This window comes from Thermobia domestica, chromosome 13 (genome assembly GCF_964235325.1).
Source record: "Thermobia domestica chromosome 13, izTheDome1.hap1.1, whole genome shotgun sequence".
Classification (NCBI taxonomy): Eukaryota; Metazoa; Arthropoda; class Insecta; order Zygentoma; family Lepismatidae; genus Thermobia; species Thermobia domestica.
The window spans coordinates 178,135,927-178,162,743 of record NC_137466.1 but is presented as its reverse complement, the minus strand read 5'-3'; the positions used below and the strand labels follow the sequence as shown (position 1 = coordinate 178,162,743).

The window sequence follows — 26,817 nt, the reverse complement described above, 5'->3', positions numbered from 1 at the left end:
TCTCGGACCTCGGAGTTCGAAGAGTCTTACTCCGGAATTGTGAGCAGCAACCACGCACGTTACATCGGGCATCAAGTATAATGTTGTGCTAACGGGTATACGTTATTACCTAGCCCCAATCAGGAAAACCCAGGTTCAGACACCTTGTGTGTATAAGTTATAAACGCGCCCTCTAACATTATCATTCCACTTTGGAGACAACCTATCTTTACTGAGGACTAACGTCGACATTTGAGGATTGTTTGCAGTAGCAACTATATTATTTCGTGGGATTATCTCGGCGGCATTTCCCCAGTGCTAATCCCCCAAGTGCATTAGTGGTGTGAGAAAAGCATATCTAGTGGAATCATAATCATAACCTTTTCTACCGATATATATATGTGATAAAGGGCTATAATATAATGAAAAAGCAGTGATTTTTATTAATGAAAATAGTTATATATATTCAGTGTTGAGTGTTGTGATTGTTTTTTTAATCCGTTATTTTTTCATAGTGTCATTTAATCCAGTGTGCTTTTGTTGTGTGTATGAAGGATGTTTATGTGCGTTGTGGTCTGAGTGACCGTCTGATCGTCCGTGGGATTTTTGAGACGAAACATCCGAACCTGTCTATGCCTAATGCTCATCTCATTATTGAGACCGGCGGGCAATTTGGGAAGAATTCTGTAATCCCTTTTTGGAGATGTCATTCAACGTCTTACACAGCTAAGTCTAGATCTCCGGAAAACATTCATTGGCAGGAGAATGGAGGACAGATCACGGAAAGCTGTTATCTAAATAAATTGACACACGAACAGCGACTGGACCAGGCGATTACACATTTCACTTAACATTGGGCACATAAAGAGTGTCCAGCCGAAACTGCTCATCCGATTTAAAAAATTCCTTCAATTTAGATTGAAAACATCATATTTAGAGACGGTTATTCACTTACATTTGTTGCAACTCTGATAATAACAGAGTACCCTATGTCAGGGGACTTTTGAGATGCCCTATATATATCCAGGGGGCTATAGCCCACCCTTGACGCTCAGGTATACACTGGATAAAATGGGTTTCAATCCTGCTTTACACTGGGTAAAACGGCAAACTATGGTTTAGCCCGTCCCTAGATCATATTCTGGATCCGCCACTGCGTATATATATATATTCGTATGAGCCGCGCATATATATATATATATATATATATATATATATATATATATATATATATATATATATATATATATATATATATATATGTGTGTGTGTGTGTGTGTGTGTGTGTGTGTGTCTGTGCGGCTCAGACGAATATAATGCTAAGTGTCACCCCTGGTGAAATTGAGTAATTAGGTGGAATGTGTTGTGATCGAACCATAGAATAATAAGTATGTACTTTAATTTTGGAATTGTACCTGTACATTGTAGAGGAAGCTTGTTTTCTATGTGTTATTACATTGCATTGCACGGGAATGTTGAACTGCCTTTCCTATCTTACTCGAAAATTTGAAAATCTAACATATCACTATACTAACAAACTTGTTCATTATTATAAATTCTAGTTCTAAAAAATATAGTCATAAAAATTGTATTGAAAATATACCTATTTAATTATCTATATATTAAAAATGCTAGGCTTATATTTGTGTTTCCAAAGAAAAGTTTATATGTTTGTGTCCAATCCTTTCGACAATGAGATCTCGAAAACCACTAGTACTAGAAACGTGCCGTTTTCACGGTCGATTCCAAATTTTATGTAGATTGTCCAGTTCTAATTGAATGTTTAAAAAACATAACCGTTATTTCTTTATTACATTTTTTAGAGGTACACTGGAAGTGTTGAATTTTTTAAAAAAGCAAAGCGTCATATCCTATGAGTTATGTATTCTAATACACATAGTTGTATACAGTTGTTGTATACCTCTCAGGTGTTTGTTTCATGGCCAAATGATAATAAAAACCGAAGGGTAACCATTTCTCCAGGCTAAGCTGAATCTTTGTTGTTTGGACTGTTCTGCCCAATGAACAACATATATCACTGACAGTGTAATTAATTGTGAGTGTAATGTATTTGTTTATTACATATTGCATTCAAGGAGAAAGAAAACACTAATCATACGTGAATTAGAAACTTCAACCGGAAGTAGGCTAAATCTTGCAAACGGTGAGAGATATTGAAAAAATCGAAAAAAAATCTCCCCTTTATGGTACCCCTTGCCGATTTTTAAGACGTCTTTCACTTGTGTCTGTAAAGGGACATCTACAGATATTGTGAGAAATGACTAGATTTATGCTCACATGTGAATGATTCGCTATGTCAGGGGCGCAGGTTCAGCTAGTTATTTATAAAAATATATAAATGAATAATGAAAGAAAATATAATATTTATGGTAGAAAAGTATGTATATAACCAAAGAGAAAGAGATATTATTTTATTTTATAAATTAAAATGAAATTACTTCTTGCAGATTCGTACTATCCTTTTGTACTTTCTTTTAAAAATTGGAAAACAAGTGTAAAAGGCAACCTGTTTATTAGTTACAATTTACTTTCTTTTCTGAATAAATACATGAACACTATTTTTATTTCTTGAAAATTTTCTGTATTTGTTTTAACGAGCTACTTCAGTAAACTTTAGAATTTTGGGTAATGAAAAATTTACAGTTGATAAGTTATATTAGCACTACTTGTGTATATGAAACGTAGTAAAATGTTGAAAAATAGTAAAATTATGAGAAAACATTGCATTACTCGTATGAAACTAGTAAAACGGTGATGTGATTTTCTATTATCAAAAATGAATTCTATGGAAAAATTATATTAAATTCTTCGAACATATTTATCCAGAATCAGGGGCGGATCCAGAACGGACTTCTGAGGGTGACGGTCGGTAGTAATACTGCTACTTAGAGCTACTTTTAAGAGCTCGAAACTTTTTATAGATGGGTTTATTTATATATAAAATAAGAAAGTTTCCTCTTCTGGATCCGTCCCTGTCCAGAATTGAAGAATTGTTAGATTTGTTCTACTTCATGTAACTATATTTTCATAGAACTTCTATCACAAATAAAGTGGTGTACGGCTCTACAACGATGCAGGGTAAAATGAAACAACTTTGCATAAAACGGAAAATTTTCATCACTTACATACGTAATTCCACACAGCACTGAGTAATTTTGAATTCTTTAATTCGTACAAGCAAAACTCTGATTCATTTTGTAAGTCTATAATAAGTGCAATTACATTTCTTTCACTTTTACAGGATTCAAGCTGTGATCGTATCAACTCCAACATTCACCCATGAACAAATTATTCTATCTTCGATTAAACATGGGAAACATGTGTTGTGTGAAAAGCCAATTGCTGAAAACATCAACGATGCCCGACGTTGCTATGAGTTGGCAGATAAGGAGAACCGCATTCTGTTGTGTGCTTTCAACAGGTAAGTACTAATTAAGCCAACGAAAAGCTTATTAAAACTCAACTGCAAAAAAGTATAGGATTAGGCATTTTACTTAATCTATAATAATTATAAAGTAACTCTCATTAATTCCCAACGCCCGCAACTATAGTTAGAAACACAAAATTCTCACAGAAAACTTCTTTTGTTATGAAGGGAAGGAATAAGAAAGATTTTTTGAAATGGCATTCTAAGGAAGGAGTTGTAAATAATAATTAATTTTTTGATCAAGCACAGAGCATCTCAAGAATCTGAAATAAGGGAGATGAAATTTTACATACAAGCTTAAATAGAAGGGAACAGGTGTTTCAATGTTTTCGTAATTCCTATTTCTAAAAATGAGAAAAAGGCATCCATTTCTACACAAGGATACGAAATCCTGGGGCTTCAGAAATTCCTTCCAACTAATATTTTTGGAAGAAAATTCCCCACTAGCAACTTATTGGAGAGTGAATAAATTAACACTGTCAGAAGTTTACAAATGAATTATGATAATTCATATAATTAACATGATTTTCATACTGTATGTAATTAATGGGTAAACTAGTGGTTAGTGGTATTCTTAATCTTGCACACTTTAACAATTATAGATGTTCAAATGTGAACTCTTTATATTAAAACATTCCATTGCAAAGAAGCTCTTCATTCTCTACTATCTTGCTACTTTTTCAACTCCTGTCTTCTCTACACTTCGATTTTATGAGTTCACAACCTATTCTGCGCTATTCATTTCTGGTTTCATATTCATTAACCTTATTGATTCTATGCGAAGAACGGGGGGCGCGGTGGCTCAGTGGTAGAGCTTTCACCTCCGGTGCTTGGGGTCCCTGGTTCGATCCCAGCTCGCGCCGTGTAGACTTTGTGGTGGACAAACACCGTGCTCGTGGGTTTTCTCGGGGTTCTCCCGTTTCCTCCCACTTTCTTCATTCCACCATTTCACTCATCTCTCATTATCACCGTCTCCTTTAGCCTAACCGGCATAACCGTGGGACGTAAAACTTAAAGATTTCATTTCATTTCATTTCTATGCGAAGAACGAACATTTCTGCTAGTTTGACATATAAACTTGGAAAATGTATTGAACTTAGAAAGCAATAATAATAATAATAATAATAATAATAATAATAATAATAATAATAATAATAATAATAATAATAATAATAATATACTGTTTCTTCCTTGTTTCGTTGAGAGAACAAGTTTTTCATTATATGTATGTCTTACTTAGACATAGAGATGCAAGGACTCCAAAAAACGTTTTTTTTTTTTAAATAAAGATGAAGTTTTTTCGGTGCCTTTTTTGCCTGAGAAATTTTGGGCTTAAAAAAATTCAAGTTTAGTGAATAGATATGAGTAGGTTTCAACTTTTTTTTCATTATAATACGAAAAAAATATTTAGTTACTAATTTCTGAGGACAAAATCCTGAAAAAAAAATCAAGAATCAAAGAAAATTGATCATTCAATAGAACAGATAAAGTGAAAATCGGTGGACGCACTCTAGTTCCAATGAGTTGTTTATAGAGCTATTAGGTTAACGTTCAAGAATCAAAATGTTTTACTAAAAAGTTTAATGTTAGCAATAAATGAAGTAGAGTTCAGGGAACAAAATTATCATTTAAAATTTATGATTAAACTAAAACTTCATTATAACTATGTATAACAGTTACTGAATGGCCTAACATAGCTCTTGTCTTTGGTGCGAGTGGTTCCGGTTTCGATTCCCAGTAGGTACACACTCGATTGAAAAAGTGTAAAAAAAATTTCAGATCTGCCATCCTGAGTGAGGTTTTCCTGGGTTTTATTCATTAACACCAGGCAAATGCTGAGATGGTACCTAACATACAGTTCCCAGGCTGCTTCCTTCTTTTCCTTTCCTCGGATAGTGTGATCGCCAAGAGATGTTATCCCTCATATGTGACGGGTTAACATGGCCATAGATGACGGATTAATATGGCCCAGAAATCTAATTCCTAGTTCTAATCCTAACATTTATTAAGGCTGCTTAGACTCGAGAGAGAAAGAGAGAGAGAAGGTTTAAAACGTCCACAAATTTCTTGCTTCAAAACTTTTGACAACATTTAACAGCAGAGAAAGAAGAAATTATGCAAGTAATGATGTTAAACCCGTAACATCATAAAAATAGCCGTTTATAGCTTTTAATTTTTTAGACTGATTTAATATTTTATTTTAATAGACTAAACTCTCTGAAGATCAGAACAAAATGTTACTGAACAAAGAACGCAAGCAAGATAAGACCATATATATGTAAGTTTTGTATCTGTTTCTTGGTTTACGGTACTTTTCACGGTCTTGGTCTTGCCTGTCAGATTTCATTTATTCAACCAGTAAAACACATATCATGACGTATAACTTACAGAAACTTCATAAGATGTTTAGGCAATAAAAACATTCTGGATACGGTGCACGTTATGGTGGTTGCATAACGTACATTTACTAGAAACAACTCCAATGCCAGTTTGAAAACCAATGAATACACCCAGCCTCGCTTGTGAATATAGAACTCATAAATACTGGATGTTGTAAACACACTTTCTAAATTATAGAATTCACTGTAGGAAAACAAAAGTGAGACTCGAACAAGATAGTCATAAAAAGTGAAAAAGTTAAAAGAAAAACTCTGGACCCCAAAACTTTTTTTTTAACCTCTATTCAGATATAATGGAGAATCAACCATGTAGCAAAATTCATGGATATAGTTTAAAGTTGTTTGCTTTTATATATATATATATATATATATATATATATATATATATATCGTAAGCTATAACAGAATGCCGACTTCCACAAATGAATAACCATAAGCGATAAGTAGCAATAAGATATACAGATATTACAAACCAGAAATTACATATGAAGGTCGCTGGCAATAGAATGTGCTATAAAATACGTTGGGAAAATTTCCTTTAGAGACTTGGCAGTTACTGATGCGAACCGTTGAAGATGATAATTCGAGGGTCAGGTGCATGAGGGACAGAGAGTTGTCTCTGATAGAAGGAAAACTAGTAAAACAGAGAAGTCATGAGTTATCTAAACGGCTGTTTGAAAAATGATTTAATAGTAACAAACATAAATTATTAATGATTAATAGTTACGTACAAAAATTATTATCACCATTAGTACTATACAGTGGCGTACACAACGGGAGGTTCCGGGGTTTTATTCCATCCCCCTTGGGTAAGACATTATACAAAAATAAAGATTTATCATATTAAGATACTAAGACACTTGGAATGATATGAACTTAAGAACTTCGGCCTTGATGAAATTCTGCTACTGCTACTACAAATATAATTTGTTTGATTCCAGGAGATTTGATCCGTCTTTCCGTCAAGTTCATGACCGTGTTAGAAATGGAGAAGTTGGTCATATCCAAACAATTAAGACATGCAGCAGGGATTGTCCGCTACCTTCCATAAACTATCTCAAGATCTCAGGTAACAAGCACATCTACTTTCTATAACCTCAGGTAGTAAGCGTAAGCACATCAATTTTCTGCAACTTATCACAATTCCTCAGGTAATAAACGCACAAATATTAGGACTGTAATACGTTTTCTTTAGTAGCATTGAGAAAGTTTGATTTCCTTTCTTTTATAATTGAAAACATTATCAGAAATATGAATAATATTTAGTAATATATTTGCTAAACTCCAGATACACTATTATACCTGTAATGTCTAATAAATACTTCCTTTAACTGTGTTCTAGTAGATACAACTTCATTTACAATTTCTAACAAGTAATGCTTATTCGATGTACTATGTACAGTCAGCTACAAAAGTACTTGAACCGTTGACTGCTATAACTCCATTAGATCGATCCAGCACTTTTGTTTGTATCAGAAAGATATTTTCCAAACAGTTCGTAAGCATGTGAAGCACTGAAACAGGCTTTTGCTGTGCAATTGATGCACAAAAAAAGAAATCCTCTTTAAGATTAATCTATATTGTTTGGTACCTTTGGCGTGAGAGACCCGGGTTCGCATCTAGATAACAGCTCATGTAGTTCACATAACATGTCAATTTGTAGATCCACGTTTTATATAACCTTGTTACTGAACGCGGTGCTAAAACTTGATTCTAACTATTTATTGTTTAGAGCGTGTTGTCCAGTGAGTGGCATGGGATATTAAAGACATTATAACTCGCTGTGTGTATAATGTCTCATGTATTATTTCATTACACACTATATGTGAGAAGAAAGAAAAAACAGTGAAATATACATGAGTTAGAAAACGGTTGAAATAAACTGAAAACATCAAATCTGGAACAACTGAATGAAATACGAGTAAGTTTGTCAATCTTTGTCTTCGTTCATGGACCTACTCCAATCCCCTTCCATTCTCGTCATTCTAACATTTCTTTCCTTTTCCACAGAAGATCATCTTGCTTATCACACTGAGTATGGATTGAAATTGAAGCGTGTTGAAAAGTTCGGACCTACCGGGATTTGAACCCGGATCTCTGCTTGAAAAATCCAAAGCGTTAACCATTTTTAAAAAATCATCCCAACCGGGACACTTGTCTTTATGGTAATCCTCCGTAAATTCCACGTAATCCAAATATGACAGGGACACGAACACAGAAAGATCGAGGATTGTTAAAAATTCCGAGGCACTTGAACCTCCCAGTGGATTGCATCTTATGATTCCAAATCAAACGACCGAGTCCACTCGGCTATTGCCATCGACATCACTCACCTACACTAATCAGTTCTAAACAGCCCTTTATATTAGTCAATGTTGATCTAATACGTTTTATTATTGTTATCATTATTAACAAATAATTAACAAACGTTCTCTTAAAGAAACAAATTTATTCTGACTGTACCTGTCACTATTAATATGAAACTGTGCTACAATTTTATATGAGTAAGTAACTTTCTAAGGAAACGTAATTGAAATAACATTCTTATAACCAACCTGGATTTACAGTTAACTATAATATAATATCGAAATTTATAATTAAATAATTTCTTTGTCCTTGTGAATAAGTGTTTTTTTTTTTATTACTTCTCTGACAGGTGGTTTGTTTCATGATTGTGCTGTTCATGACATCGACTTAATCTGCTGGGTCCTTGGTGAATACCCTACACAAGTCTTTGCGGCTGCACACACACATATTCCAGAAATAGCAGCCATTAATGATGTGGATACTGTGGCCATTGTCCTCAAGTTCCCCAGTGGAACTATCGGAGTTATTGATTTAAGTCGCTGTGCTTTTTATGGTTATGACCAGAGACTTGAGGTAAACACAAAGGGAAAATAGTGATTAAGTAATCTGCTTCGTATGTACACTATTTTATGTGTGTAAAATAATGTATTATAGTTTCAAGTGCTTGTTTTTGATATAACCACTTGGATACTTCTACTAGAGGGACTTCTGCTTCTATTAAATACAATTTTGTGTGCTCTTTTTCATTAAATCTCTCAATTATCTTTCTCAATTTTTCTAGTTCGAATACATATTTGTTTTAGCTACATAACGCTGTTACTTACTGTTATCAAACCTCGAATGCAGTCATTGGCCCTGTTATAATCTTATTTTGTGTAGCCCTATAGAGGAGTAGGAACAGACGATTACTTTGAGTATATTATGTAAACATTGTTAACAATATCGCAGGAACAAACCAAAATTTCATATTTCAAATGTATCTTTCGTACACATTATTGTGGGCCGCATATATCAAACGAAACATGCTTCTCCACTTGTATATGTCTAAATAGATTTTATGGAAAAGAAAAAGGTTGTATAATAAATAAACAATCCGTTTTTCTTCATCAATTTACTAGTGTTACACACAAAATTGAACTTGCTTTATTAAATACTCGAAGTTACAATAGTTTTCATTTTTGTTTGAACTATTGGTGTTATTGCTTGTTCATAAACAAGTAACACATATGTTGTCGTAAATACCTCTGTGCATCTTTAAGGAATCTAAATCAAATAGCAGCGCATTAACATGTTTAATGGTTTTTATGTTAGGTTATTTACAAGTAGTTTCACCCTTCTAAATTTATGCTTATGAGGACTTGACTGGTTAATGTAACCAATGTTGTTTCAATATAATAAATGCTTCCGTTTCTCATAATCAATTTAATAGTATTACACACAAAACTTATTCTATTAAATACTCGAAGTGACAACAATGTTCTTTGTTTAACGTTATTAATTTAATAGTATTATATAGAGCCGGAATCTGTTATGTTAAATACTTGTATTCATTAACATTTTATGATTTTTTTTTTAAGATTTACTAATGTGATACTAAATGCAACATAGAAATCATAATGAGCATTTTTTTTAATGAACTTTTTAACAAAATTATTGATTCAATTGATGTTAACTACAAGAAAAATAATACTTTCAACATAAGCTTATTTGTTTATTTATGAATAAGATACTTGGAATAGAGGTGTTCACAAGGGTGAATCATGAATCAAATTTTAGAGTCAGAAAATTAATTCAAGGATTGAAACCGGTTAGCAACTAAAATCTGTATGAAAGGTGTATAATTTATACTAGAACACTTTTTAACCCAAATCCGTACCATGAAATGCAGAGTAATATGAAAGGTCAGAACCACTCAGCAAGTGAGTTTAAAAATGATTTGCTGTCTTTCTTCCTTAAAACACCCTCTGATGAAGGATTTCGATAGATTCGAAAAAATTTGGTTAAGTTCCCATCTCAAGGTTTAGAAAGTAACAGAGAGAAAGAGAGATGTCCTCTGCGTTTAATTACTAATACTTTAACAGCATTGATTTGATACTGAATTTATCATATATTTGTGCATTACTAAAATTTGTACAGTATATAAGACAAGCTAAATAATGTTCAAGAGCCTATATACATTTGTGAATAGCGATTAGCTAAGATATCCCTAAGGATAGGTAAAGCTGTTTTACATTTTCCCTCCAATTTAAGTGTTTTTATTTATTTATTTATTTATTTATTTATTTATTTATTTATTTTGCGTTATTTTCGTGATTACAGTTTGCTTCTTTTCATGTCGATATATAATTTACTCACTAAATTACAAATATTTTTTAGCTTTTTATTCAATTTAGACTTTAATAATAATTATATTACAAATTCAAATGTCCATTATTATTACTTTTTTTATTCATAAGAATTTAGGGTGGGGTTCGTCGTGGACTATCGGGATATGCGCACGTCTGGTTGGAATACGTTTAAATATTTATATAAACAGTTAACTTTCAATTAGCAAGGTTTAAAGTAATAACTTCAAATACCTATTACACGAAAAAAATTACAGGGTGATTATAAATAATTCAGCAGGATTTCAAATGAAATATGTCAATAACTATTAATACAATATGTCTGTACTAATGATAAAACGAAAGAATACATTTAAGTTTTACTTCTCATATTCGTGACCTTGGCTTGTAGCAATAATGCAGCACAACACTAGTTAAATATTCTTTATATGCCAGCTTTGCCTATTATATACTAATAATTATATAATAAATTAATCATTGAGCAAAGCAAACCAATTTTATTATAAAACTATAAACTAATGATAATTGTGTCTGATGAGGCCATATATTTAGTTGGCGAAACTGTCACAAAATCTTGATTTCATAATAAAATTGTTATTATTATTCCATTAGTTTATTATTTAATTAAAGCCTAGTTTCCAAAACGGTGTCTATGCAGCAGAAAGCATTCTGTATTTTGGAGTATAAGAAGTGTTTCTCCGTTGTTACCGTACAGCGCACATTGGTCCAGAATCAAATTCTAGGTGGCCAAAATTCATTTCAAATAGCTGGTGGCTAAAACTTGCTACAGAGGGGTTTTCAGGGTTGCTGATTTCAAATCTGGTAAAGTTTTGTTAAAAAATCAAGATGTCGGATCCAAGATGGCGGACAATTGAAACATTTCCTTCTATCGCTCAAGAGTGAGTGTCGGGGGGGTTTCGGGGTCGCTGATTTCAAATCTGATAACGGTTTTTTGTTTAAAATTCAAAATGGCGGATCCAAGATGGCGGACTATTCGTAAAATTAACTATATGGCTCCTTGAATATGAGTTAAGGTTATTGAAAATAAATAAATGTTACTGAAAACTGCAACAATAAGTTTTAGAAAGTAAACAAACAATTTGAAGTAAGATAATTTATTCTAAAATGAGATAATGAAGATCACTAAAGAATTTTAACTAAGAAAAAATATATCACATAAATCATCGTCTATTCAGCTGTCCAAAATATTTTCTTCGTCCTCGGATTGTTCATAGTTCTTCACCCTCACTGCTATCTCCTTCTGTTCTCGTGTCTGACTCTTTCGGGAGCAACAGCAGAGCTTTTACCTCCTCCGGTAGAGTTGTACGCTTATTTTTTGTTGCTCTCCTAAGGGTGGTTATTACTGGATCTGAATCCACGAGTAACCGATGAACTAAATCTGTCGTGGTATGCATGCATGAATCTTTTCGAGTATGATGCATACGAAACTGTTTGTATTTTTTATTGCAAGACTCATGAGCTTCTTCCGATAACATACCTATTGGAAAGATGGCGCTTTTAATAACTTCGGCTCCGTGCATTAAAATCTTGTGAACGCTAACAGGCATTCTGTACCACCCGTATAGATTGACAAATCTCCTTGCCGTTTCCTCTGTATATTTAGCGAAGGCTTCTCCATTGATAACCTCTCCACTTGAAATTGCAATCATTATGTTTCCAAATCTTCGAATCAAATCTTCATCAAATCCTGTTATATCTGAAGACTGTTGAACATTATGAAAAAAACGTCGGGCAACGTTGCCGTATTAGAAGTCCCGACTTTTTCTGCTAGCACCTTATCTATGTGTAGGCCTGTTTCATTCCGGAATCGGGTCTGAATTTCTTTTTTGATCATCTTCATTTCCTGTCGCTGAGCTTCAGTAGCTCCTCTTATTGTCGGAGCTTTTAAGTTTTTTTTTTTTTTTTTTTTTTAATACGAAACTTTTAACACTAAATCTAAAAATTTAATCCAACTGTCAAGAGGAGATAAACCATACTCTAAGGTTTCAAGATTAATATTAAATTTTTTTAAATTTTGTAAATCATTCATCTCTTTCGGTGTGCATTTACAAATATAACATATTTGACTTCCAGTGTTTGTCAATGCATTTATAATTTTTCCGTCTATCATAGTAAAAAGGACCTTATATTCAACTAAAATAAGATTATTTTGGAATTCTACATACACTTGAAAAGGAACTAAATCATTTACTTCTGCTTTCATTTGATTCACTTGGTTTTTAATCACCGGCAGTTTCTTTAACATATATAAATTTTATAGGACGGCACAATTTTGTTGACGATGGCCTATCATTGATCCAGATGACCTCTGCTGTTCTTCATTACTTAAAGTACCCTCAAGTTTTAAAGGGACCATAGAAAATAAAAACAGATTTCCACTTTGCAGACTTGAAGTTTTAGTCACCTTCTTCATGTTCATCGTCGATATCCAGTGCTTCATCTTGGTCTTGTGCTGCATCCGGAGTTTCTTCTGGTGCATATGGTCGTTTTCTCCCCCCTTTTCCTTTCTCCTTTTGTCCCATCGTGTCGGCTGCCAGAGGTTTACCTTTATCGTCTGGCAGGAGTTCATTAGAATGTACATTTTTTGGAGGTACATACATGTATTCGCTGTGTCCTGAGCTACCGTCGCAGCCATATTTTACAGTTAAAACCACTTTCTTTAATTCTAAATGGGGGAGTGCTTCCACTGTTGTCCAGTCTGCTATTTTTATAAGCCTTACGGCAGTGTGATCCAATAACTTTTGAAGAGGAATTCTGGCTCCTTCTAGACTCACTTCAATCCCTTCAGGATAGCAGCGATTTTTTGCTTCCACTATTTTGTTGTACGGAGGGTAAAAGTTTTTCAAATTATGTTCTATGGCCCCTTTTCGTAATGTGATATAGCTATGCTTTGACAACTTCCCATCCATCACCAATGCCAGGGCTTGGTCATCTGTGTATTGAGTCACTTCGGTTGACCTATCCACGCTTTGTTTGTATGCTCTTCTGATTTTTATAGGTCTCGTAGGCGAACCTTGCAACACATCTTTTAACAAATCAGCGGCTGCTCGCTTTCCCTCGTCTCGTAGATAAGACATTGACAAAGTAGTCGCTTCTTCCACTGACACATCACCTTTCAATTTTTGTATTTTTCGCCTTTTCGAGCGCTCACTACTTTCCTCGAAACTCTTTGAAGGTCTTCCAGGACACGCTGCAACGTTCGGTTTTATCTCGAATTTTGTTTCTAGCCACTCCGAATGTTTCACTAAAAATTTGTTTCTGCTGTGATCTGCTGTTTTCCAATATTTGTGTAGTGTTGCACAAAAGTTAGCTACTTTTGATGTTAAAAGTTCTTCGTCGATTACACCTGTGTTCAAATTTTGTATATAGGCGACAAGATAATCCCTTGTGGCTCTTGTAGCAGGCCCCTGTAGGTTAATTTGGTTCCTCCACTGCTCAAAAAGAGTCTTAAAAGTAAGAACTTCTTCCATGATCAAATAATATAAAAAAAGATTTATGTCACACAGTTTTAAACAATAATCATACAAAGTCGATTACATATAATTTTCCTCGCGGTTTTCACCTATAGCTGCATTATGTCCATTTATCTGACACCGGCGGCGCACGGCGGCAACGAAACCCACTTCACTGCACTTAATATTGACAAAACAATATGAAAATGTCGAAATCTTTTGGCAGTAATAGGCACTTTTTTCTCTCAGTCTAATAATTACGAAATGTAAACAAAAACACTATGTGTTTACATCACTCGTCCATCCTTTAAAGCAACTTGACAAAAAAGCAAACTGATTACACAAATTATATAAGCTTTAGGAACTTATTAACTAAAGAAAATCGCAAAAGGCTTACATTCGACTCGTAAACGACAAGCCACAGTCACAACAACTATGAAAATCATGACTAAGCGAACGCGTCATCCGTTGCTCTTTCTTTCAGCGACAGTGGCGCCATGCGGCGAAGAGAAGAAAACTTAAAAATGTACAGAATTATTCAGGTATATAATAAAGAAACACTGTAGCACAAATTGCGCCTAAGAATTGCATTTCTATTTTTTCGTTTTTGGCCACCTAGAATTTGATTCTGGACCAGTGTGCAGCGTGCATTCCGAAGATAGTTTGGGGCATGTGAAAGACGCAATGTATGTGCATTCATTACCAACAACTTTGAGTGAGCTTCAGGATCACATTACAGCTGCATTTACGATCATTAGTAGCGATGTGCTAGAGCACGTATGGGGCGAACTAGATTCCGCATATACATGTGTTGTGTAACGAAAGAAATCCCATTGAACATTTGTAACAGTGTGTATGAAACTTGGATAGTTTCTGTACATTTTCATGTATCATTTATTATTTTATATGCTACACATTTTTCTGTAGTACATTTGCGATGAATTATATATAATCACCCTGTACATGTAACAGCCGGAATTTACAGATCTCTCTGAAGAACGTAGCTTCTTTAAAAGTAATGCCTGCAGTAACCTTTTTATTAAACAATATTCTGAACTTAACCTAATAGGTTCTCATCAAATTTTCTTCGTCTTAGTTCTCAGTAACATATGAAGTCATCTGTTTTATTGTGATATGTATCAGATCTGTCTATTAAAGAGCTAAAGTAAGAAATATTTGGCTCAAAAATTTTTATTGCTTCATTAAATAGAATTTTACCTTTTCCTTAGGTATTTGGAAGTGGAGGAATGTTAATATCTGCCAACGAAAGACCAGTGGGTATTGTTGCTCATAAAGAAGAGGCAGAAAGTTTAGTCCCAATGTGGCATTCTTTTCCATCTCGCTACAGAGAGGCGTATTTTACTGAGCTGGATCACTTCTTGGATGTAGTGCAAGGTAAAAAATTATAAGCATTCTCCGTAACTTTTCTCAGCCTTTCATTTGCAAGAGAAATTAATATGTCTGACTTTTAATATTTTCACATTCCTTTTCACTGTTTAGTTTAGACGTCTTCAACTCAGAGCTCTGGCAGCAAAGATGTGGCAGGAAAGAGATGATAGTCACGGAGATTTTGCTAGCGAAATACTGACATTGTCTAATTAAGAAATACCTATTCATCACCAGATGGGTCAGTACAAAGAGAGAATGATATATTAGAATCATCAACATTTTTCACAATATCAAGCGACATCCTTCGTCATAGCATTTTAACCCGGGAACACATAGGGAAATTTTACACACGTGCTTACATAGTGGGGTGCTCTAGCACCCCATAAGTATATGTGGATCTCTTGTAGATTTTTTTTTTTAATTTTTGAAAGAAACACATTTTCACCTTTCTTAAGAAGCATTTAATGAATAATTTCTTGAAGTACACCTCAGTTTTGATTACACACAGTTGCCACAAACAAACTTCTTGTGTTCAGCGCAAATTGGCTTGCTGCACCCGGTACAGAATGATTTTGTCTTCCTATCTGCAGATCTCGGGCACAAGTAACACCTGCCTTGCTTTGGTGTAGGTACATGAGCCTGTCCTACGTCATCTTCTACACCAAGTACTTCTTTGATCATGGTTGAAGGAGGAGTTGAAAGGGGGTTCCTGAGCCTGTTTTGCATATGGGGAGTCACTAGCTGCATTCCCAACTCACGCAATAGATGTTGTCGTGTGAAGGACATTCCCCTATTCTGCGTAGCATTTCTAAAAAGTACCATGCTATTCACCTTCGAGGATGAAGCCTTGCAAGTCCACATGATTGTAAAGCCAACCTACACTCAATGTCTTATCTCTAATGAAAGTGACGTATCAAAAAATATATATACGTGAACACATAGGCGGGGTGCCACAACACCCCAAACAGCAAAATAACACACTTTTTCCGACTTCTGACTAAACTTTTTCTGTGCAATGGAACGGCGCACCCCTCTCTGCTGCAGTCAGATGATAAACTAGGAATACACAAGAGGGTAGCACCGTCAGTGGCATATTCCTTATTTCCACACTGTTTAAACACCGAGTGGGGTGCGTGAGCACCCCCCTATGTGTTCCCGGGTTAACACCCTGAGTAAACACTGGAAAATGATTTTCGGTTTGAAGTGTTTACTGGCATTTATAAGGTAATCTATAAATGCCAAAAGAAGTATATGTGGCAGAAAAATGACGAAAGCTGGTAACAACGCTTTTTCTTGGTCATAGTGGATCTCTACTTATGCAATTCATGGAGTAGATACATCATAAGGACATATCATCGTTGTGGTAGGAGATCAAGACTATGTCATCTAAGAGACAATATCCTCCATGATAACGCAACGTCCCACCCAATCTGTAGTACCCCATTTGAATATCATAGCCCATCCAGCCCAAAACCCTGAATTCTCCTCATATGATTTGCATGAGGTTGATGAATTAAAGACCAAAAATGAAGCAATGTTTCAGACACCAAAAACACGAAAATATTTCCACAAAGAACCGTGACCTTGCTCCATATATATATGTCCTATTCGATAAGCTAATACACAATATATACATCATTATGTGTTTCAGCGTTTTCATACAACTAACGGCCGTTTCAGCTTTACTATCTTCTTCAAGTCATAAATTGTTCCATTTTAAAATTTGGTTGTTTATTGGGTCTTAAAGAAAATGTAACTTTTCTTTTCATAACCAACTTAATGGAGTTCTATTTTTTAGGCTACTTTGGTCAGCTATTACTTACTAATAGCTCGTTAAGTATTGAAAATTAACTCATAACTTGTAACTTGAAGCATTTGTTGTACATTGTTTTTGTAAAAGAACTAAATTCGGGTAAAACAATAAAATTACTGTTTTTCAGACATACTTGTTTTTCGCATGGTTGAATTTCTGCTTATGTCCTCATTTATTTTCATTTGTTTATTGCAGGGAAAGTGGAACCACAAGTGACAGGAAAAGAAACAATGGCTGTCACTCGTATTGCAACAGCTTGTGAGGAGTCTCTGGCCTCCGGTCGTTTCATCGATATTAATTGGAGTCCAAACGAACTACCACCACAAAAGTAATAACGAAAAGGGAAAAAGTATAAAAAATGAAAGTATATGAAATAAAATAAAATTTTAATAGAAGACTCGTATAAACTCACCCCTTTATTATTTGATAGTTCTAGTAATATATATTTTCTTTTAATGAAACTATCTACTGACTTCTTATTTGGAAAGTAATTTTTTCCTCCATTTTTTAGTAAAGGAAGACATTTTAGCAAATCAGTGACTTGTTTATGTATCTTTTAAAGAAGTAAACAACATAAGAAGATGTGTTTGAACGGAAAAGTCTTTGGAGTACTAAGCTATATACAGTAGGAAGTCGAAAATCCGAACTAATTAGGACTACAGGTAGTTCGGATTTTCGAAAATGAACAAGAAAATATCATTTAGGCTTAAATATACTGCACGGTATGCTCTTTTATCAATACAGTAGTTATACAGTACTACAGTAATTACAATACCGTACGTAAGGCTACTTACATTTAATGTTTCTGAAGAACCTGCTCATACACTAAATTACACTGTAATTTAGTGTAACTCACACTTAAAACTTAACTTGTATAGGCATAATGAAAAATAAAAATATGTATGACAAACAATTACATATGAATGAGCTTTTGTAAAAGCACTGACTTCACACAACGCTGACGGACAACTTTATTGTTTGTTTATCGCTAGTGCTAAGACAAAATGTAAAAAGCATCTAGGGACCACTTTTGACGTTTCGGATTTTTGACGTTCGGATTATCGACGTCCTACTATATATATATCTCCGAAAACGGTCATGGAAAATGAATAACCAAACAATGTGAAAACGTACAACACTAAACGAAAGAAAGGAAAAACATGTAATGTGAGTGCTTTCTCTATATGCTTCATTAGATTGCGGAGAAACCAAAAATGATGTGAAACGAAAATGCTATGGATATACCACATTGACTTGATACCTAATCTTCCGCTAAAGGCGCTGCTATCGGCTGAAGGAATTCCACTCCCTTTCGTGTAGACGGCTGCAAGGCTCTCTCGTTTAGCAGCGGCCGAATACTTATTGGCTCAACGCGTGGGTGTGAGCTTTAGTTCACACTTTTGCTACGGCTCAAGACATTTTGGCAGCACTATAGTTTGGTCTAAAGAAGACAGGTGATTAACGAAGTTGAATAGTAATGAAATAATTGGTGGAGTAATAATGGGGATGAAAAAAGGGTAAAAACACGGACGTGTTGTGATTGGCAGGATTGGAAGTAGGAAGAAAACAAAAAAACTCAAAAAGTAGCTGTGAACTGTCCAATAAGGCACCATTTTGGCAAATAATCATGTAATAGTATTGTCAGGAACCCATGTAATAGTATTGTCAGGGACCCATTTCAAAAATCTTAAAGTTCTAGAAGTGTATTTACAAATTCTAAAGTATTATGAAGCACATACACTAAAATAATGATAAATGAACTTTCTAAATACTAGTGGTGTAACCTTTAATTTGTCAATTTGATATTCAATTGCAAAACTTACGATTTTGATCAGTTCTACGATACATCTTTGTGAAACAGGTTCCATGTTAGGGAATAAAGTAAAGGAAGACAAAATTCATAGAACGAGTTAGTCGTTAAGAGTACAAAGGACAGAAGAAGTAATATATGAAGAAGGAAATTTATACTTATGCAAAATCATAAGAAAATTACAAAAGAGAATTGAGAAAATATAAAAACATGCAATGTAGAAATTAATAAAAAATAAGATAAAACATAAAGAATGATTGAAAAATATGTAATGATAACAATTACAAGTAGAGGGGATTTTTGATAACAGTGGTATAAGTGTCTTTGTACCTGTTTCTCAAGGAACGTGGAAAAGTTTTGAGGATATTTACATAGTTATAGCTATCGAATACACTGTTGTAATGACAACTCAGTAGATAGATGGAACAAGTAGGTGGGGAATTTGAGGAATATAAATGATTATTGATACGGGTCGCAAAGAACAGTTCGACATCAAAAAAAGCTCAAATACATGTTAGCAAATATGTCCCTCAACTGGATGATTCACAGCTACTTTTACGTTCTTTAATTTTCTTTCCCGTTGATTTTATGGAATTTGTCAATAGAGGAAACAGATGTGCAAGAAATTTATTATTTAAAAAAAAAAAAAAACACTTTTATGACATTTTCTTTTTTCTTTTCTTTCTTTTTAAAATTTTTTAGACTTGAAGGCAAAATTTTCCCGTTGTGAATAGACCTCCTCACTTCAGGAAATACCAATATATTATTCACTTGGACGAAATTAAAATGGTGCAAATAGGGGGGACGAGGAGACTGGTATTTGAACAATTAAATACACAGTCAAAAAACTTGATGTATGGGGCATTTTATACACATACTCGTAATGCAAACATGTCACTCACTTGAACGAATCTTAAAAATTCCACCTCAAACGTGTCAGTGTAACTAGGAGTGGGGGATGTAAACGGAAATGTTATTTTTAGTACATGCTTCTTTATACCGTTGGGTATAAATGCACTAAATTTGGATATAGAGACTATTTTATATAGAATGTAAACACACAATTCATTTGCACATATAAATTTCGAAACTGAACATTTAAGTTGTCGATTTTCGAAACCATTCGATATAAAAACACTGAATTTGGAGCATGGATGCCTTTTAAAACTGAGATTCTGCATATGTACTTCTGCTAATACCACGTAGTTGCTTGTAGATCATGAATTCCATACTTCATAATTGTTGGTCTCTCAGCATAACGTTGAATCTTCTTAATTATTATGTTTCTCTTCATCTTTCTCGAAAATCATATTTCCAAAACTCACAGTACTTGAAACCAATGGCAAGGACTGATGGATTCATCAGGGTAGGGTCAATGTTTTAAGAAGAAACCAAAAGGATAGTTGATGTTTAGAATAGCCGAACACTCCTTTCTTCTTAGTCCGACAGTTGATAACTGTATGATGTATGGCGTTGCATTCCACTCTTCTAAAATCTTTCCTATAAATTTACTATCAAGAGATTATTTATATTATGAGAAGTTACATTTTCTCTTTGCACGAAATTCACAACAGTAAAACTTATTTTCATTATTAATTATTATTAATTTTCATTATATGTTCGATCAATTTTTCTTTCGGCTTTGATATTTCGGGATATTTTTGTTTTAGAAAACTATTGACTCTTCACAAAAAAAATCAAAATCCTTCCGTGAACCTGAGAAATTTCAACAACTAGTTCAGGGAAACTGGTGCAAACTCGCTGAACGACGCACTACACTGGTACTATTCCTAATCCTAAATCTTAGTCTTTCACTTCGGGTATGTGCTATTTAGTTTCCATGTACCCCTTTTGAATCAGGGGAAAATGAATGGGCTATCTTAAACTTGCTATACTGACTCAGAAATAGGGTTGCCAGATTTGTCAGAGAGATTTACGATTTTTCGGTGGTAGGATATGTGATATTCAGAATTTACCTAGTAAGGTACAATAATTTTAATTGAATACTGGGGCAATTTCATTTTAAAAAAAATTCCAACACATAAAACACAAAAGAATATCTTGCAATTCTCGGTGGGAGCTCATGAGGTTTGGATCCCATATTGAGCTGTAGGTCCTCTCATATAGCCTTGCTACTTAAAAGGACGCTGGATTTAAATCCAACCAATCAAGTATATTACATAAATCTTTGTTGCCTTGTAACTGTATTTTAATGAAAACTTTGTACCATATAACAAACAATCACACTTCCTTTTTTAAACTTTCAAAAATCTTTGCAGGACATTTCGAAAGTGAAAACCACTTATATTAGCTCACAATAGCTTCTGTTATTGATCAGTATACCACGATCGATTTTTTAATACGATATGGTCAAGGCCAGTGTTGAATTCAGACATTTGTACAGTCACCCACATATGTACCTGGACCCCAAGTGATGGAATTATAACGGTCAGGGGTCCAGGTACTTATGTGGGTGACTGTACAAGGGGGGCAATAAAAATTTAAGGGGGCTCTGTTCTACATGGCAATAGAGCAGCAGGAATCTGTCGCAACAAAACTTGTGACTTCTTATTGCCTGGTAGATTACAATAACCAACATATATTCATTTCTTTTATTTATTTTAAAAAGAAAGAACTTGTTTTAGGGAGAAAAGAAAAACACACAACGTAAAATGTTCCAGGAAAACGTAAAACTTATGTGAAAACGTAAGATTTCACAATCCAGCTCAGAAGTCTACTAATTACGTTGAGTAAATAGATGCAAGAAGAAAACTCCAAAAAGGCAAGATAATTACATGTGTTACATTTAATGCATAAAATTAAATTTTATTACAGAAGCTCAAATTTTGCCCACGTATGAAACCTTGTGAATCTTTCTGCTTATTAAAACAAAGCAGCATATGTATAAGAAGGTTACCAACTGTCCTCTTTTCTCTGGACATGTCTTATTTTCTTTTTCCTGAAAAATACTGCATCTGGGCGATTTTTTAAAATATAGTGAATGTGCGGGATTTTAAAGAGAAATAAATCAAAACAAGTTATTTATTACAAGTAATCTCTTAAATGAGCTTACACAATCCTACAAGAATTGTGTCGTACCTAATCAGCCAAGTATTCAAACGACTAGTGGTCATGTTATATTTTCAGGTTGGTACTGCTGATGATGTCATATAACTTGTCATGTTTTATATTTCAGGTCTGCATTGAGTTCACTTTTGTCATGCTGATTGATGACAGGTCTAATGGGGACATTAGCAGTTAGGCTAATCGTTCCCGTCCGAATAAGATTAATGACCCACATACGTTGTGCAACAAAAATTCAAAATAAAATTTTGTAAAACGTGTAGTTTGTATAACTTCTACAAATTAAAAGAATAAAACAAAAGAAAAAACTTTAAGCATTAAAACAGGGGTTATAAAGACTAAAAGAACAAAATATACATAAAAAAACTGTTAAAATAGTAATATTAGTAACACAACAGGGAAAATTGAACGTGTCATTTGAAGATGGGAACATTTCATTAGCTGATTTTGAGAAAACGAAACTTCCTGATGGGCAGTTTTTCTATTTAAATTTGTGGGTCGGTGTGGCCTGGCACGAAGTCGGCGTTCCAAAACATCCCAAAGGTGTTGTATAGGATTCAACGCAGGACTCTGTGCAGGCCAGTCCATTACAGGGATGTTATGGTCGTTTAACCATTCCGCCACAGGCCGTGCAGTATGAACAGGTGCTCGATCGTGTTGAAAGATGCAATCGCCATCCCCGAATTGCTCTTCAACAGTGGCAAGCAAGAAAATGCTTAAAACATCAATGTAAGCCTGCACTGTGAGAGTGCCACGCAAAACAACAAGGGGTGCAAGCCCCCTCCAAGAAAAACATGACCACACCATAACACCACCATCTCCGAATTTTACTATTGGCACTACACACGCTGACAGATAGCGTTCACCGGGCATTCGCCATACCCACACCCTGCCATCGGATCGCCACATTGTGTACCGTGATTCCTCACTCCACACAACGTTTTTCCACTGTTCAATCGTCCAATATTTACGCTCCTTACACCAAGCAAGGCGTCGTTTGGCATTTACCTGCATGATGTGTGGTTTGTGAGCAGCCGCTCGACCATGAAATCCAAGTTTTCTCACCCCAAGCCTAACTATTATAGTACTTGGAGTGGATCCTTATGGAGTTTGGAATTCCTGTGATGGTCTGGATAGATGTCTGCCTATTACACTTTACGACCCTGTTCAACTGTCGGCAGTCTCTGTCAGTCAACAGACGAGGTCGGCCTGTACGCTTTTGTGCTGTACGTGTCCCTTCACGTTTCCACTTCACCATCACATCAGACACAGTGGACCTAGGGATGTTTAGGAGTGTGGAAATCTTGCGTACAGACTTCTGACACAAGTGACACCCAATCACCTGACCACGTTCGAAGTCCGTGAGTTCTGTGGAGCGCCTCATTCTGCTTTCTCACGATGTCTAATGACTATTGAGGTCGCTGATAATGAGTACCTGGCAGTAGGTGGCACCCCAATGCACCTAATATGAAAAACATATATTTCTGGGAGTGACCGGATACTTTTGATCACATAGTATATATATATTAAAACAGCAAAGCTCTTATCGTAGGGCAAAAGACTTTGCCCGCGTATAATGTAATATTGATTGATACCATGAAAACGATTAATCAATGTCAGTATCCTCCTTAACGTATGGTTTCTATTTTGATCTGCACACCCATCACTAAAAAGATGCAGTTTCTTTACTTCGGCTGCTAACTTTTGGATATAGTCAAGTGTGAAGTTACACACCTCGTCAGATCCACTTTTAGCAACGTCTTCTGAGTACGTATAGAATACAGCCTTTTTTGTTCCAACCTCATACACATTAAGAATGTATAATCACAGTTTTCGTAGGTAGAATATTTCCTGTACGATTATAATGCCAAAACCCTACACACCTTAAAATAACGTTAATCAGAAAATTTGTTTATGGCTTTCACTCTATATGGTCACAAAGACCTCAGCTATGAAACATTTAACACTTTCGATCCTAGGCTAATCTGACCTTGTTTATTTCAGTATCCTGGGGTTTTAAGGCCTTTCTTAAAAAAATATAACACATTGCTAAATAATAATAGACGCGCTAAAAACAATGCAAACAAGTTTTTGGACTTTAGATTTTATTATGAATATATAATTTGCTGATGTAAGAAGGGATAGTTCGGTCCACTGGTGTTTGAAATATGTACTTTTGAACAAACGAAAAAAAATTACAATAGAAAAATAATACTCCGGCTGCGTGTGAAGTGCGAGCAGTGACAATGGTGTGTGATAAGGAGCGGGAAATCTTCGGGAACTGACTGCTGAGTTCTATTATTTTGAACCGTCAATTCTGCATGATGCTTTCCCGAACAAGATCCACAAGGTCGTCTGTGATGACGGTTTACCTCCCACTGCGCTCCTTATCATTCACATTTTAGCGTCCTGCTGCAAATTGTCTACACTAGCAACACACCATCTGCTTGCTCATGACATTAGGTCCATACACCTGGCACAACTGACGGTGGATTTCAATCGGCGCTGTGCCCCGTGCATTCAAAAAATTTATAACTTCTCACACTTCACACGCGGTGGGAGCTGGAATAAGAAACCACTTCCATCTTCAACCACTGCCACGACGCTTCTGAGAGCAAGGGGAGAAAGTCCTGTTTGCGCATGCGCCAAGCTACGACCTTACTCTCTCACGTCAACGCAGTCGCTGCGTGTTACATACGGTTTCGTAGCTATGAGAGTTACTTTCTGGATAGGCCTCATACAAATATTTTTATATGGGTATTCCCATGTGCCATGGGGGAGGGGGACGAGCGGGAGCGCAAAATTCGGAAGGAAAAAAGAAAATAGATATATAAAATGGAAGGAAAGGTTAATAAAAAGTGCTAAAAATCAAGGTAAGGCAGGGTTTATTTTTGAAAATTTTCTTGCGCTTTGCACCAACCTTCGAGGTGTTTTGCGGCTGGTTTGTCGACTTCACTCATATGTATGAGGGGAGGGCACCGTCGTATACTCTCGCCCCGGGCGTGATTTTCCACGGCACGGCATTGCTCATGCACTCACTTATTTTTTTAAATTTCGAAATCAGGATCTAAATCTGAATCATTAATTTCACCTTCTGAACGGGATCTAAACGGTACTCTTCTAAAATCTTTGGTATTTCTTCTACATTCATTTTACGTGCTTCAAACAAGACAACTGTAAAATTAAACAGTTTTCGAAACAAAATATTCCACTATTTTATCGAAGGTGCTGCAGTCAAACGCAGAAAGTTGATCACAACAATCAACCTGCAAAAGTTTGTTTATTCTTCGCTGGATGTCAAGTGAATAGTATTTCTTCAAGAACTGAGTCTCAGTTAATATTTAATATGGTCGACAACCTACCGGAACCCATAATAAGTTACAAAGGGGCTATTACGTAAAAAACAAGTTACACTCAGGCTCCGGCGTTTTAGAATAAACATACAACCCGAGTCTGATTCGGGCTTAGGATGGAAAATATTAAAATTTTGTAACACCAAGTAGTATCAAGCCGTTTCCAAATCAAAACGATACCAGATTCCAGATTCCAGGTTCTTGTTCACTATTCACTTAGAGCTTACAGAAAGAACTCCTGAGAGCAATGGTCTGTAGCTCGTAGGGGTCGTAGCAAATTTCTCTGGCTTTGAGATCAGAAGGGTTAGAGGTTCATTCCACTGAGGGAGGAAGTGCTCTATTCTCAGATACGATTGAATAGGTGCAATAATGCGAGCTGAGTATCGCAAGAGACATTTCGCAACTATCGTAAGATCTTATGATCAATCCCTGGACCAGTATTTAAAACTCACTAAGGAAGAGTCAAACTCAAGAACTGTGAAGGGAAGATTATAATCTTCCGAACTGGAGCTACGGAAATTTTAAGGATTCCTCTTGGTACCGGTACGAAAGCGATTTAAATTGATCAAATAGTGTGCCAAGTCAGAGATAGAAGAAAAGTGTCGGCCCAAAATGTTAGCTATCTCTGTGGGCTTGGTCTCCAAGATCTCGTCTGCCGATAGAGCCGGCACACTAGTAATAGAACAGTGGCCATTAATTGAGTGAATTGACTTCGAACAGTATCCAAAGACTTCGACTAATGAGAGACCTAATCTTTCCGCAATGCACCATGAAGCTTGTCGTTGTAGGCCATAATCTCCACATTCTGAGATGGTAAGATGAGCAGGGTCGATAACAGTCTGCTCACATAGCTCTACCACAATAGGCCCACACAATAAAAGCATCAGGAGTATACAACTGACTGAGCTCCCGAAATGTTCGCTAATTAGCATGGAAAATGAAATATTAGTAATAGACAGTTCCTCAGGCCATATTGAGGGATAAATCCCACGGCATAGGGATTTTTCTGGGGAAGAGGGATTGAGAAATTATATATTGAACCACTATCCTCAAACCCCATTGCTCTTTCCTTAAGAGCCTCCTTCAAGAAGCAATACATTTTTCTCACTATCTTTATCCACAATTGTTAGAATGGTTCGGAATAAGGAAAAAAAAAAAAAACAGGATGAATAAATCGGACCCATTGAAAATCAAGTTAAATATACCCTTGGTTATCAGCAGCAATATCAAAGGATAAAAACTAAAGTAGTAATTTTTATTGTGTACAGATTTAAATTTATTCATTGAAATGAAATGAGATGAAATCTTTGAGTTTTACATCCAACGATTATGCCGGCTAGGCTAAAGGAGACGGTGATTATGAAATAATGAATGCAATGGTGGAATGAAGAAAGTGGGAGGAAACGGGAGAACCCCG

At 35.2% G+C, this 26,817-nt stretch overlaps 1 protein-coding gene across 2 annotated transcripts in view; it reads left to right on the top strand.

The window, feature by feature from the left end:
- Nucleotides 1–17,617, top strand: part of LOC145668802 (myo-inositol 2-dehydrogenase-like) — a 30,804-nt gene extending 13,187 nt beyond the window's left edge. For both annotated transcript variants that reach the window (XM_081736969.1, XM_081736968.1), the window contains exons 5-9: nt 3,242–3,421; nt 6,768–6,895; nt 8,483–8,706; nt 15,181–15,346; nt 17,349–17,617. In XM_081736969.1, the coding sequence (XP_081593095.1) occupies nt 3,242–3,421; nt 6,768–6,895; nt 8,483–8,706; nt 15,181–15,346; nt 17,349–17,485 (835 nt within the window). In that variant the 3' untranslated portion in view covers nt 17,486–17,617. The remainder of the gene's footprint in view (nt 1–3,241; nt 3,422–6,767; nt 6,896–8,482; nt 8,707–15,180; nt 15,347–17,348) is intronic.
- The last annotated feature ends 9,200 nt before the right edge of the window (nt 17,618–26,817 follow it).